General features: G+C 38.2%; 1 protein-coding gene across 6 annotated transcripts in view; it reads right to left on the bottom strand.

Moving 5' to 3' along the window:
- Positions 1–15,384, bottom strand: part of NBEA (neurobeachin) — a 527,236-nt gene that overhangs the window by 293,578 nt on the left and 218,274 nt on the right. For all 6 annotated transcript variants that reach the window (XM_064173040.1, XM_064173052.1, XM_064173047.1 and 3 more), the window contains 2 exons: positions 14,602–14,728; positions 10,572–10,699 (listed from right to left, as the gene is read on the bottom strand). In XM_064173040.1, coding sequence (XP_064029110.1) covers positions 10,572–10,699; positions 14,602–14,728 — 255 coding nt within the window. The remainder of the gene's footprint in view (positions 1–10,571; positions 10,700–14,601; positions 14,729–15,384) is intronic.

Below are 15,384 nucleotides of genomic sequence, written 5' to 3'. Positions count from 1 at the left end.
AACTTTGTCCACTGATACCACTCAGTACTGCTGTATATCTGGTATCATGAGTCCACCTACAGGCTATGTTACACTAGTGCCTGCACGTGTTAAGAACTTGATCAAGAAACCTTAAAATACTCATCTCCTTGAAATACCATTCCATCGAGCTCTTGCTACTCTTTTTGCAGTAGGAGGTGAAACCTACTGAAAGAAAAAAAAAAAGACAGCTGACCTGGATGACATTAGGAGAAAGAAGGATTACGAAGTCATCAGGGACAGAATACTCCTAGAGTTTTAAGGCAAAAAAAGTCAGTTCTTTCTAAGACCTATAAGGACAGAACACTTCTAGAGTTTTAAAGCAAAAAAACCCAGTCTTTTCAAAAACTTAGCGCTTGCAACTGGAATACAGGCTACTAACGTCAAAAAGAAACTTGAGAGGAAGCACCCAATACTGGTGGACCACAAACAACTCCTTTCCTTACTCTTTAAAGGCTCCACTATTTTGTGTGTTTCTTTATGTGCTTTTAAAGAACAGCAATAGGAATTTGGTTTCTAGAAGTATAATTTTTATAGCAGCATTTTCACAGTAATTTAGTAGCTTTAAACATTTGGTGGCTTCTGTGTTTTCATGGATGGCTTTCAGAGCTTCTTTTCAGCAAAACTGACTACTTTGTTAGCAGCTGTTGTTTTCCTGAGGGCATGTAGTTATATTTTAACTGCATTTTTATTGCACTCTCTTAACCCCTTCTTTTGAATATATGTAGTTTATTCTAAACTTTACAATTACTCTCACATTTCCAGTCACTTTTTCTCCATTGGCAAAGCAACAGAGCCACCTCAATTTGTGCCTAAGAGAAACATCATATATTTTGGATTGTAAAGACAGCCTGATTATTAATTAATGTAACAATAATAGTATAATCTAGGACATATAACCCAAGTGCCAAGAATTTCTACTGTTAAGTTACAGTGGGACCACACAAGCCAAATATAGAAGAGAGGACATGAGCAGTTACTCTCTGTTACATAGCCTAATACATCTTTGTAAGTGTCCAATTCATTAGACAGGGATATGTGTAATTAATTATTGGCAGGTTTACTTTCACAAGGTGCCAGATGCTACGCATTTCATAGTTGCTATCTGATCTCTGATCTATAATGTTTCCTGCCATGTTAAACATCTGTTCAGAACACATTTCTGCACATAGTAATTCAAGGGTTAAATCTTTAAAATCGAATGGATGTGCACCTGCTTTACTTCTGGTGATCTCCCTTAGTGACAAAGAAAGTTTTTAAACATACTGAAGAAAAGCATTATCTGTAACTCATCATTGTTCCAAACTCTTCATCTAAATAGGGCTTGTTTTTGGACAGCAGTGTGATTTCACTAGGATCTTTTTGCAAGTGATTACAGTGAAAGATAGGGAAAAAAAATCTGTGAAGAGGAATTCTACAACCACAAATTAAGGAAAGTGATCTTCCAGTTCACTGGCTTTAATTTCACTGAGCTAAGCCTGAAGCATCAACTCTTACTAGATATAGAGGAATGCATGCTGAGACACCTAGGCCATACAGAAAGGAAGGACTGAAAAATGGCACAGCAGAGAAGGAATGTATTATGAACTTCTCAGCCTTGAAAGTCAGTTCAGAGTTCCTGCCCTAGTACAAACCAATCCATAAGATTCCTGACCCTAACCGACCAGAGTGATCATGTTCAGTGAGACATACATGCATAGCAAATGACACTAGCTTGACCTCCCCACGTAAGCATTTCAAACATTCACCTTGATTTCTAACATCAATTCTGTGATGTCTAATACAGTTGAGTTCCTAACGCTCTCCCTTCCCTGCTTTATCACTTGCTTTCTTGTGTTCCTTATGCTGCAATATCCACAGTATAGTACTGTGCTAGTTTGAGGCTAACTGGAATATTTTATTGAGAATAATTAGATTATAGGCTGTGAAAATGAAACAAGGGTTATGTCTACTTCACTCATAGGCTTGCTGAGATGTGCAAAAACAAGAACATAAAACATAGATAAGACAGTGTGTGTGGGTTTCTGTCAGAGTTTGTGCTTTCTCCCTGGACTTTTGCTGTGTAACTAATACTTCTGCTTTCTAACCCCCCTTGCCAATCTTCCAAACTCACCTTGCATATAAAGTATACTCTGGGATAAGGTAGAAGGGTGGAAAGAAGGTGGAAGGGTGGTTGGAAGCCCCTCTTGGGGACTCTGATTTCTGGGAGAGGTGTTGTGTTTCTGTATTGCTTTCAACTTATGTATTTCCATACATAGCTGTATATATTTGTGATATATCATAAGTATCTGCTTGTATATTGTGCTAAGCTGTAAATATAGCTTCATTCCTTAACTTCCAGCTTGGCTGAGTCTAGTCTGGGTGATTTCACAAGAGTAGGGGGGCAGGTAACTTCCAAACCATCACAAGTACCAACACAGTTTACATCTACACACACTACACAGCTACAAAAAAAAATAGGATTTTTTTTTTAGTTACTTTTCAGTTTTGCCTTTATTCACTACACAGTGATGGCATAGCCTAAATGACAGCAAAGGGTAAACACTGAAGTTGATTAAGAAACACACATGTAGCTACTGCCTCAGTCAAGACCTTGTAGGATCCCTTTTATTTAAAAAGATGTCTATATTCATGAAGGCTGTATAAAAATAGTATCTTCTACACATCCTTTGTTAAACTGGCCAATGCACTGAGAAGTCATCAAGGGAGTAAAATGCTGTTCTTCCTCACCCAGTGTGAACACGTAAGTCTCATACTCTAATGAAATCACATTAATGTATGGCTATGCATTCACACTTTTGCAAGAGCTCTCTGCAATCTGGGATCAAATTATATCTAGCATGAGCCTTATATGAAGCTTGTCTAAATAGACAAACTTCATTATGCAGAAAGAGCAGAAAATGTCTCATACTAAATAAACTTCAAGATATGACTAAAGAACTTATAAAATAGTATGTATACACACACACACAAGCACTTAAAAATTTCAGGAAAATAAGAGGCTTCTTTCATACAGTGACTTGAAAACTGGCCATCTTTCATGACTCAGGGGAAGATGATACATTTCCAACTGCATCTGCAGTTGAGGTGCAGTCAACTGCAGAACAAGAGAATAACACTTTTGTTCACTGATCTCTGCAGGTGGCTACCTGATACTGAATCCATCCATCTATAACCATGAGAACAAATGCAGCCACGACAACGTTAGAGCAATTTAAGGTTAATGCAGAGTATAATTCCTTGCAAGATACAGCACAGATGAAATGGGGATTTACAGGCTCCAAAGACACAAAAAAAAATCTCCCAAACCAGTCAGTAAATACATTCTTTCTTTTCCTCCTGAGAAGTTGGATTGAAGATTATATTTAGAAGTAACACTAAAAACAGTCAAAAAGACTCCAAGTAACATGTTCTCAAATGTTATTTACCCTCATTAGGCATTCTCTTGGTAGAAAGGCTAAGACATCCTGTAGTATCTAACTTCTTTTTATCTATTCTCTTTGGTACATCAAACAAATCAAGTTCCTTGCATTGTACTTCATGGAGTTTATCTTCCATTCATTAATCACTCCTATGCCCTGGTCTTTTGTTCCCTCTGCAGTGTGTGCATCATTCTTGAAGTGCTGACTATAGAACCAGATGGCAGGAGTTGTACTGAAGTTGCACACAGAAATGGAATCACCTCCTCGTATATTTTCCTACTCATCTAGGTATTAGACAAGTCTTCATTGCCTCAGCACTGAGCTTAGAGAAGCCAAAACATGCTAATTATTATAATAATCCCTATACTTTTTGAATAGCTTCATCCTTCATCTCCTATTTTTTAGGTATAGTTTATATTACTTCTTCCTAGAGACTGGACTCAGCCTTTGGCTGTGTTGAAATCCAGGTTTTGGTTTGGGAGATTTTCAGTTATTCCACAAAATGACTCAATGTATCCCTTAAGTGGATTGTTCTTTTTCCTTCTTATTTTGGATATCTCTGTCTAAACAGTTAACTTTTTCTGGAACAATTCTGCATTGTAATCAGGACTGTTAATAAGAATATGAAAGTAGGATCAGAAAGTGCCATGTAGACATTTCAGCACTATGAACAGCTTCAGGTTTTACTAATGTGCTGCTAAATTCCAGTTAATGTGGATTTTGCAATCATTACACTACTTTTTAATTCTCTTGCTTGTTAATATTTATTAATTTATTTATTTTGTTCAGAATGTTGACTACATACTGAAAAGGTCCCAAAAGGTTTCCAAGAGAAAGCCAAGGTAAAAAGTAATACAGGAACAGAACTCCCCTCCCAGAAACCTGAGTCCCCAGGAGGGGCTCTCAACCACCCCTGCACCTTCCCCCTGCCCCTCTCAGCCTTACCCCAGTCCTAAAGAAGAATAGAGGTTCAGCCAAGAGGTTAAGAAGCAAAGGTGAGTGGAAGGTGAGGTTAGGGAGTAAGATGTTGCTCAGCCAGCAGCCAGAGCAAAAGTGAGACAAAATGGCAAGAGTGTTACCAAATGTTTTTGTTTCTCCTTCAGCAAGACTCTGACGGGAGTAGACATCACCACTGTTTTCCTTTCACAGCCTATGATCTAGTTCTTCTCACCAAAACATTCTAGCTAGCTCCAAACTAGCACAGATAGGCACCAAAAAGTACCTTTATTTTTCCAGAAAGTATAAGGGATTTCCAGACCCCTACCATATCTCAGCAAAACAGCTACAATGTTCTAATTGTTCAGAAATGAATTGTTCCAGCATTGGTAGATGCTACACTTGTGGTCTTTGAGAGTTTTTAAAGTAGTGTCATTTAGCACTCAAGTTCTATCTGGGGTTACCAAAAGAGTGTTTTCAGCAGTTTTTCAATTGTTTCAAGAAGCTTCCTGTCAAACACCATACAAAACTAGTCCATCACCACTTCTTCTGGATATTTTCATAGGGCCATGTGGTGAGTTAACGAGGAGAAACAGATTCTGCTCATATCAGCATGAAAATGTTTTCTCTTTCATCTGATTTAAATTGTGCGTGTACCAAATGCATGCCAAAAAAAAATCCTAAGAGCTCTTTTGGAAAAGGGCTACTTGGCTGACCTTCCAGCCAGGTAACTGATACTGGAAGACAAAAAGCATTGCTAATGTTTGTTTGGTATCCCCTTAAAGAGAAGGAAAAGCATTTTATCTCACTGTGTTTCTATCTTGGACCTGTCGTGACAGTTCAGGACGCTCCAAGAAGAGCTGTAGTGAAAATACTTTTACCCATCTGTGCTTAACAAAAAGAGGATATAGCTGTTCTTTCAGATACAGATCAGATTACACTTGCCTGTAACATTTTCACCTAAAAGCTAGAATGTTGTAATGCTCTTTGCATGTGAGGGAATTTGCAGACCATATGGAAACTAGAGTTAGTGAAAACATATCTGTGCAAGTGTTAAATGGAACTCCACAATGAGTGCTGCCAAGCTTAAATATGCGACCTACACATATTGCATGTTTGTTTCCAATTAGATTCTATATGGACAACTTTAACCTTTGCAACTTCTGTTCTCTGTGGCACTGAAAGAACCTCACTTGATGAACCACAGTAGTGATGGGCTGGTTTTGGTATACTCTGAAATGATTTCCATTCAATTGCAATTTTCAACCTATCACAGAGGACACTAATTCTGGGAAGTTGAAATATTTGGACTGTAATAAGACACCTTTGAAGAAAGACCTGGTTTTAGGAACAGAGGCAAAAATGAGCACTACTGCAGAGAGTAAACTGACTAAGAGTTTTACCCGTAACTATGTTCTGCAATGTCAGATTACTACACCATAAAGCCCCTCTGCTACTAGGCACACTTAGGAATTTTCATTAACAAATGTGGGAAACTAACAATTTTGAGTGTAATGGAGCACACAGTTTCAAGGGTGATGCAGCACTGGAGCAGGATGCCCAGAGAGGTTGTGGAGTCTTCTCTGGAGACTTTCAAATGCCACCCGGTTGTGTTCCTGTGAGAACTACCCTAGGTGATCCTGCCTTGGCAGGGAGGTTGGGCTCGATCTCTGGAGGCCCCTTCTGACCTCTAAGGTTCTGTGATTCTGAGTATGAGTAGCCCAAGTTTTTGGTGTAGGCTGACAAGATGATTGCAGCCAGTTCATTTCAACACCATTCAAGAGTTAAGAAGTCACTGCTTAGTTGTCTAATTCAAAGAACAAACCAGCCACTCTTCCATGGGACAGACTGATAGTACAAGCTAAAGCCATTAAATTAAGTGGCATGGCATGATGGCAAGAGTTTTCACCAAAAGCTCAAGACAGTTCAGCTACTACAAAAAGCTGAGATCATAAATTGCATATATATTTTCAGATACCACAGAATCACACAATTGTTTGGCTTGGAAGAGACCTTAAGGATCACCTAGTTCCAATCCCCCTTCTACTAGACCAAGATGCTCAAGACCCATCCAACCTGACTTTGAATACTTCCAGCGTTAGAGCCTCCACTGTTCCTCTGGGCAACCTATTCCACTGCCTCACCACCCCCATGGCAAGGAATTTCTTCCTAACGTGTAATCAAATTCTAGCTTCTTCCAGTTTGAAGTCATTACCCCTAATGCTATAACAACATACCTTTGTACTAAGTCCCTCTCCAACTATCCTGTAGGCCCCCTTCGAATACTGGGAGGGTCTATTTGGAGTCTTCTCTTGTTTGAGTTAAAAAAATCTCAACTCTCTCATCCTATCTTCATTTTTATGGGCCTCTTCTGAATCTGCTCTAGTAGTTACATGTCCTTCTTGTGCTAGAGACTCTAAAGCTGGACATGGTACATAGAGGGGAAGACTTGCCTTGGCACAAGTGCAAGTGGGCAACATCCATTGCTCTTCCTTTTTCCATCAGTGCTATTACCCCTTCATAAAAGTGCACCATGTTTTTCAAGCACAATTTGACCCTGGTGACACTATGCTGGCTACTAGTACCCAACTTCTCCTGTTTTACGTGTCTTAGCAGAGTTCCCAAGAGGATCTGCTCTGTGATCTTGCTGGGCAGAGAGGTGAGATGGTCTGCCCTATAGTTCCCCAGATCTTCCTTTCTTCTCTTTTTGAAAATGGTGTTCTATTTTGTCGTTTCCAGTCAGTGGAAACTTCACCAGACTACCTCAACTTCTCATATATGATGGATAATGGCTTAGCAACTTCATTTGTCAGCTTTCTCAGGACCTGCAGATGGATTCCATCAGGTCCCATGGACTTGTGATTCTTCCAGTGGTCTTGAGCCTGACCTTCACTTTTAGTGAGTGTGTTTTCACTTTTCCAGTTTTTGTTCTTACCTCCTGTAGCTTGGATGGTATGGTTACAGCTCATGCTGGTGAAGACTGAAGCAAAAATGCCACTGAGTACCTCAGTCTCCTCCTTATCCCCAGTGAATAGGTCTCCTGTTTCCTTGCAGGGAGAGTCCATTTCTTGTTTAGTCCTTCTTTTGTCACTGACACACTTAGGTTTTCTGTTGCCCTTGATGTCCCCAGCCATTTTTTTTCTTTATGGACTACTCAGACAACTCCTCTGTACTCCTGCTAGGATATCTGTTCTTGCTTTCACCCTCTGTAGGCCTCCTTCTTGTGTCAAAGAGTGTCCAGTAGTGCCTTGTTCATCTATGTAGGCCCCCTGGCATTTTTGTCTGCCCTCCTCTTTGCTGGGCCACATTGCCCTTGGGCTTGAAGGATGTAATACATGAATTACTGACCAGCTTTCTTGAGACCTTCTAGCCTCCAGAGTTTAATCCCATGGTACTCTCCCTAGCTAATCTCTGAATGTAGCAAAATCTGCTCCTTTGAAGTCAAGCATAGCAACCTTCCTGCACACCCTCTTTGTTGCGTTAATGATCCTGAACTTCACCATTTCATGATCACTGCTGCCAAGCCTGCCCTTGAGTTTCACATTCTCCATCAGCCTCTCCTCGTTAATAAGAACAAGGTCCAGTCTAGCACCTTTCCTTCACAGGAACCTCCTGAATTGCATGAGCACTGCTGTGTTTTCTCTCAAACATATACTGGGGTCAAAGTCTCCCATGAAGACCAAGGCAGGCAAACATAAGGCTGCTCCTGTCTCTTTATAGAGGGCCTAATTCTCTATTCTTGGTAAGGTGGCAGTGGGAGCAGACTCCCACTATAGTGTCACCTGTCATTGACTCAAATTCTGGCCCACAAGCTCTCGGTCATCCATCCCAGGGCAACACTCCCTCAGAGAAGCTCTCAGAGTCTGTTTACTTCCTGAATAGGTATTAACAACACATCTTTCACAGCATAATTTTTCCATAATTAATCTGTTTTGAAAGTATTACAAATATTTTTTTCTGTTCCTGTTTCCTTTGTGCTGCCTCCTCAGTACAGAAAACTGGCTATTTTTCACCAAATCTGAAATTATTAAGCAATGTGCACACACATGCATACACAAGAGCACTAGAGAGACCTCCAGAGAAAAGGCACAGGCCATCAAGGCTGACCTGAGGGAAAGTATTTAGATTTTAGCAAAATGTGATAGGGGAGGCACTTCATATGGACATCATATGGAGGATTTGAAAGAGGAGAGAAGGTATTTTTATGTTATGAACTTGGATAATCAGGAAAAGAAAAGGACATCCTATATATACTTTTGTGCAACAGATACTTTTGTGGTAATTTATTTGAAAGACAAACAGCACCTGCAGACTTGATTACATAAAGTTTATTTGTTCCTCATAAATTGTTATAATGAAAACAAAACCTTTACACATAAAGCAACAGCTTAAACTATTTCCTATAAAACTGTCAAGATAATTACTGCTTGCCAGTAAAAATCAGGTTTAAATTATCAAAGCCCTACAGGAATCCTGTGTACTCATATACCTTGAATCACGCCACTAAACCCTCTGTTTGGCAAAGTCACTACATGGAAAGTTCTTTCAAGAACTTCAAGGACCATCATCAGCTTTAAGTAAACAGTGACAAAAAATTATCAAAGTAAATCAGGTAATGGTCTAGGGAAGAATTTAGAATTCCCTTTTAAAGGGAACATAAGCAGGCAACAATTCAGTTTAGTTGAGATCAAGGGTCTCATACAGACAATGAAGAAAGAAAAGTAGTACACAACGACTACGGAAGCTGCTGAGTTCTCTGTTAAAAACAAAAAAACAACAGCTATTCTAGAGGAAACAAACAGGCATCCAAATCCTGAGGCATGTAGTGTAAAAATCTAAACCATGATTGGATTTTTTTTCTCAGTATCTTTAGAAGCAAGGACTAGTTCTTACAAATCAGTTATAAGCGACAGCGATTGAAGAGAAAGGGAAAGTCATGGGAAGGACAGTAGCTCTTCTGGGTAGTAAACAATGACTCTTGAGTCACAGATGGGACAAAATTTGGAACAGTAGTTGAACTGGGTATTAGCAGAATGCTACAGTAAACAAAACCATGTCTCTGTCTAAATAGACAATGACATAAACACATACTGCCTGGTAGTTGTGTGGCTCTCCTGTGGCCTCTAGCTTTTCAGTCTTTGTGATATACTGGGAACTGCTGAAACACTGTTCACACCAGAGAACAAAGTCAGAACAGTATTGGTGAATAATTACTTGAATTGATAAAAGACTATTTTATTGGGATTCTAGAAACACTAAATTGCAACTAATGCATTTTCAAATGGAAAAAGATAACACCACTACACATTTTGCAATCAGCTTCACTGAAAGGAGAATGGAATCCAGCAAATATCTTACAGCCATCTCAATGACCTCAATGAGAATGTCAGACTACCAAGAATTGCAAGTTACTCATAGCTATAAAATAAGCCATACAAAACCCCTGAGGCTTCTGAGAATTACTAAGCTACTATACCACTTCTTGGCATTATTAAGAAGTAATTTAATTAAACAATAATTAGATTAAAAAAATATTTCAGTTACAAGGTGCAACTATTTCTAGCATGAATAATAAAAAAAGGGCCAGTGTTGCTAGGAATAATAACTGAAACCACAGAAAAACTGTACACGAACACTTGGATAAAACATATGTATAAATAAAATACTGAAGGCAACACTCAAACCCCATAAAAATCCTTGAAAGTATTCAAGGACACTTTTTTTTTAAGTCATCACTTCTTATTCTTCTCTAGGGACAATTCCTTATCTACCTGTCTGAATCCCACCTGAGCAAACAGTGTCCTACCAAATGTAGACACATGTATCGATGATGTTGGACTACACCATTCAATGGACCTTTCCCATAGGAATCAATTACACTTACTAATTTTTTTTTAATTTGTTTTTCAAAGTCAGGCTAAAAGGCTTACATAATTATTCTGAGGAGGAAAAAGCAAATTATTGAGAGATTTTTGTATTCACAGATGGCAAAACATCTCGTGGAAAAAAAAGAAGTACAAAAGCTTTCATTTTTCAATTCTTTAAATGATGTTAAATGTGAGGAAGTGAAATCACAACACATTAACAACCAATCTAGTTATATATCAAAATCAATTACATAAAGTCTTATGAAAAGGAAATATTCATACCACGACTAATAGCTAAAATAACACAATTTTATAACAGAAATAGTACCTTCAATCAACAGCTCTTGTCCATGACTGCCCAACAATGTTCGGGATAGAAAAGGGGCAAAGTCGACAAAAATTTCTCGTAAGAGAGGGGCCACCTTTTCTAAAGCTCTTTCAAGCTTTGCAGTGATACTGAGGAAAAAATAAAGACCATGTTCAGAAGAATATTTAATAGCAAAAGTTAAATTATGTCAAATCATACCTGTTTTGAAGTTGCTGTAAGCTTCTTCAGAAAAGAGGATGATCATAATTTGATCACTCTTTAGTGTTTAAATGGCTTTAAGTAAATGCAAATGTCATGTCAGAGTCAGCAGCATGTCAGTCTCAAATTCTACAACATTCACAGAGTACTCCAGAACAAGTAAAACTTTTGTTCCCATTTTCAAAGATGATAAGAAGAGTGTCAGATATTCGAACATAATTCTGTTTCAGCTGTCTCAGTTTATAGGCATCTTGACTTTTTATATAACTTTGAAAGCTTGAAAGAAAAAGAAGTTTTACACACTCAAAGCAATCATGAGTAACTCCCTTTTTGTTCAAGCATTCAAATAACATCTAGCATTGCAATGGGAGTGTAGGACTAGCAGAGGGAAGTGGACTAGCACAGTTATCAAGAAAATCAGTAATATTTTTTTTTCAAATTTGAGGAAACATAATCAGTTAAAATTACTGTCAGTCATAATCAGTAAATCAATTTGCCTTTGCATTTTTACCTCTCTGCCTAATGAGGCTCCTGGAAGCTTAAAGCTTTCTTTAATTTTACCTCGTGAAATGAAAATAAGTGTGATTTCTGTTTGCTTCTTGAACATCAGAGATTATATTTCTTTGTCTGAGGATACAAACTTAGCAACAGCATGCAAGCATCAGCAGTGTGCCAAGGACTGTACCCCTTAGGATCCTTCTTTCTTTTTCAAACTTAATGGAGCACAACACCTATGCCCTCTGAAACTCTTATGCCAAGATTACAAACCTGCTGTGTTATCTCAAAGTAGTGAACTATTACTTTAAAACAGAAATGAAATTGCATACATATTTTTGTGTACCAAGAACTTTTGCTGTTCTTTTTCAGACTGCTGGTGGCTGAAGTGGTTTTCTTTGTGTATGAATCGTGACACCAAAATATTGGCATTTATAGGTGTGGTTACAGGAACCAGCTACATTTATTGACAGAATCTAAGAGAGTGAACATTGACATTTAAATTTTATGCTGTATCTACTATCTATAAACAATATATAAATGTGGACTTTTAAATTCATATCACATGAATATCCCTTAATTTAAAAGAAAGCTGATACTAGAAATAAATTGGAAGCTTTCATTCATTAGCTTAAAATTACTGAATCCCTACAGCTTATTTTCTTTCAGGATCCTGCTTTCCCATTTCAAATTCAAATAGTGATTTTCTAGTATTCTAAAGGATGGATTCATATCACCAGCTTTTGGTTTAGATAATTAGTCGAAGTGAATTGCACTATGCTAAAGCCTTTATTGACTATATCTGGAAATGCATGTAGTCACCTGCATTTCTTAGAGTTTCTCCTGTACAGTTTACAGTTTTAAATTTTCAATGTGAATCTACCCACACGTTGAGTCCTGTGTTCAGTTCTGGGCCCCCCAGTTTAAGAGGGACATTGAGATGCTTGAGTGTGTCCAGAGAAGGGCGACGAGGCTGGTGAGAGGCCTCGAGCACAGCCCTATGAGGAGAGGCTGAGGCAGCTGGGATTGTTTAGCCTGGAGAAGAGGAGGCTCAGGGGTGACCTTATTGCTGTCTACAACTACCTGAAGGGTGGTTGTGGCCAGGAGGAGGTTGCTCTCTTCTCTCAGGTGGCCAGCACCAGAACAAGAGGACACAGCCTCAGGCTGCGCCAAGGGAAATTTAGACTTGAGGTGAGGAGAAAGTTCTTCACTGAGAGAGTCATTGGGCACTGGAATGGGCTGCCCAGGGAGGTGATGGAGTCGCCGTCCCTGGGGCTGTTCAAGGCAGGATTGGACATGGCACTTGGTGCCATGGTCTAGCCTTGAGCTCTGTGGTAAAGGGTTGGACTTGATGATCTGTGAGGTCTCTTCCAACCTTGGTGATACTGTGATACCCCAAGCTTTTGCTGCTGGAGATAAAAGGCCTACTAGATTAATCCAGACTTCTCTAAACCACGTTTAAAATAATGCTTTCACAGTAAATTTGTTTAGAAGGCCTGATTTTAGAGTACATTTAACTCTGAAAACTTTACATACAATTAAAAAAAATCAAGATCAAAAATTTTACATTTAAATCTTTTTTTAAGATAAGAATCAAGTAATATGGGAAGTGTGGATGTGCTATTAATCAACATATTCTTAAATGGATAGCTGATAGGTCTTGATTATTATAGATCTATTCATGGGAAACTGGAAATAATATCTGTGAATATCTGAGAACAAAGTTTAGCACTGTTTAAAAAAGCAGATCAAAGGACAGAAATTAATATTTCAATAAAGAAGAAAGAACAAAAGGGTTTCTTTTTTCTCCATACAAATCCCTGGTGCACCTACATTTTGAATACTGACTGAGTTCTGGTCCTCAAAAAGAACAAACAGAATTTAGAAAAAGCATACCCCCAAAAAATGCTTCAAGGCAAACAGGTAGCCCATCTACTGCTTTTCTTGTCCACACATGTGCACACAGTGCAGCAAAACAGAGAGACTGATCTGATTCTACAGCTGTTTCTAACATCTATTATACCTTGTAATGCATCTTGCATTAGGGAACTCCCTGTGGAGATTAATGTAAGCAGTTTTCATGACTGAAATGCTTTGAAATACTTTTTCTTTGTTTTTGTGTTTTGCTGTTTTGGTTTTTTTTTAATTGGTTTATTTTTGTTGTTGTTTCTTAAAGATAACAGTGATTTATAACCTCATAAAAGCTGAAGCACAATGAATTCAAAGGGAGAACACTGAAAGTTATCTACTATAAAGTTTTAATTGTTTCTTGGGAGAGGGCAGAAAAAGGAAAAAAGCCCAAAAGACATTTCTTGAGCTAACTATCTACATTTCTGATACTGTGTGCAACATAAAAAAAAGGAGGCATTTTTTGCACTGTATGTTAAATCACTGAAGCACACAGAATCACAGAATGTCAGGGGCTGGAAGCAACCTCAAAAGATCACTTAGTCCAACCCCGCCTGCCAGAGCAGGATCACCTATACCAGGTCACAAAGGAACACATCCAGGCAGGTTTTGAATACCTCCAGAGAGGGAGACTCCACAACCTCCCTGGGCAGCCTGTTCCAGTGAAGCATCAATACTTTTTTTTTTTTTTAAACAGGTTATAGAGGGCCCTTGATTTAAGTTTATTTACTACCTAGCTCATTTCAGGGAATGAAATTCTCTTCTCCATGAGCTTGGTTGCTATTTCAGTCCCATTTTCTTGAAACCATACCTTGATGTGTCTCTGGCCAATTATGGAACACTTGAAAGCTCCTCAGTACGCCCTATGTGCCTACTTTAGAGCATATTTGACCTTGAAAAGGTCAAATATTTGTCTCTGAAGTGTGCTGTGGCACAACTGAATGCTCTTATAAAAATATAACCTACTACACAAAGATATTTAACTGGAATTTCAGAGGGTGCTTTCCTGGCTGTCAGTCAGGATAAGGGCAGTATTAGCTCTCCCATGGCATGAGTCTCCTGCAACACCAACTCAGGTCTGGTGCACAAACACACGTCTGGCTTTGTTAGTTCAGAAAGGTTTGTGTCTCTCTTTCAACTTACTATTGTTAAATTTTGCTTACATTCCAGTTCTTACTGTCACTACTGTGTGATGCAAAATCTCAAAATAACTTTTAATTAAGTTTTAATGTTTGGTATAGTTTGAACACTTTTCAGTTAAGTGTTATTTTAGTATATACATTCTTAGTACTAAAAAATACACAAATATACACTGTATTATATCAGTAACTACACCAATGCATACTAGAGGAGGTGAAATACATTTAATTTTTTTATTTTATGCTACTTTGCATGTATGAAATTGTATTAAAAAATAGAACTCATGTACCTCATGTTCTCAGCTGAATCCTCTGGCATTGGAGCAACAGTTTGGACAGCTGGGAGATTTTTGCTGGTAGCACCATTCACAAAGCTGGATGACGAAGAGGAAGAAGAAGATCCTGAGTCTACTGCACCTGTCCCCCAAAAAATACAGGTCTAAATTCAGTCTGAAGAAACATAACTTTAAGAGATTTTTAACACAATCCTTGTCTTGTTCATCTAATTTTAAATAAGGAAATAATGTTATTTATTATAAAAGAATTCCACATGATTATCACATAAATTAGTACTCTACTTTGCTAGTATAAAAAGTAAAAAAGCTACTGAAATCAGGCAAAACAAATCCTTACCTCATTTTCATCATTTTCAAATTACATTCCAAAGATGAAAACATTTTTAATGTCATCCTGTAAAGCAAGATCTTTCTAAAACAAAGGTATATTTAATATAAGCTAGAGTGGACAACAGAAGTTTAGCTATTTTTATGCAATATATCTATACACACACTTCTTGGCTGCCCAGTTAGAACTGCAGGCAGAAAAGAAAGTGCAAATTAAAAAATGTGGAGAGAAGATAGAAAATGTATATTCCTTCACGAAGTAATACTGGCAAAGAGCGTGTGAGGAGTATTAAGACTGTAATTATAGTTTTTCTGTTTCCTTCCTTAAGTCAAGAAGAATGTTAAGATTTTAAGCCACAGAGGGCAATGGGGGTACCATTTCAATGGGTTGTGAATAGCTGCCCAGTAAGAAGATGCAGACAGAGAATACATTTATAATTTAAGTGGTCT

Source organism: Pogoniulus pusillus, chromosome 3, assembly GCF_015220805.1.
Source record: "Pogoniulus pusillus isolate bPogPus1 chromosome 3, bPogPus1.pri, whole genome shotgun sequence".
Taxonomy (NCBI): Eukaryota; Metazoa; Chordata; class Aves; order Piciformes; family Lybiidae; genus Pogoniulus; species Pogoniulus pusillus.
The sequence above is the reverse complement of the archived record's forward strand: the minus strand, read 5'-3'. Positions and strand labels throughout refer to the sequence as shown.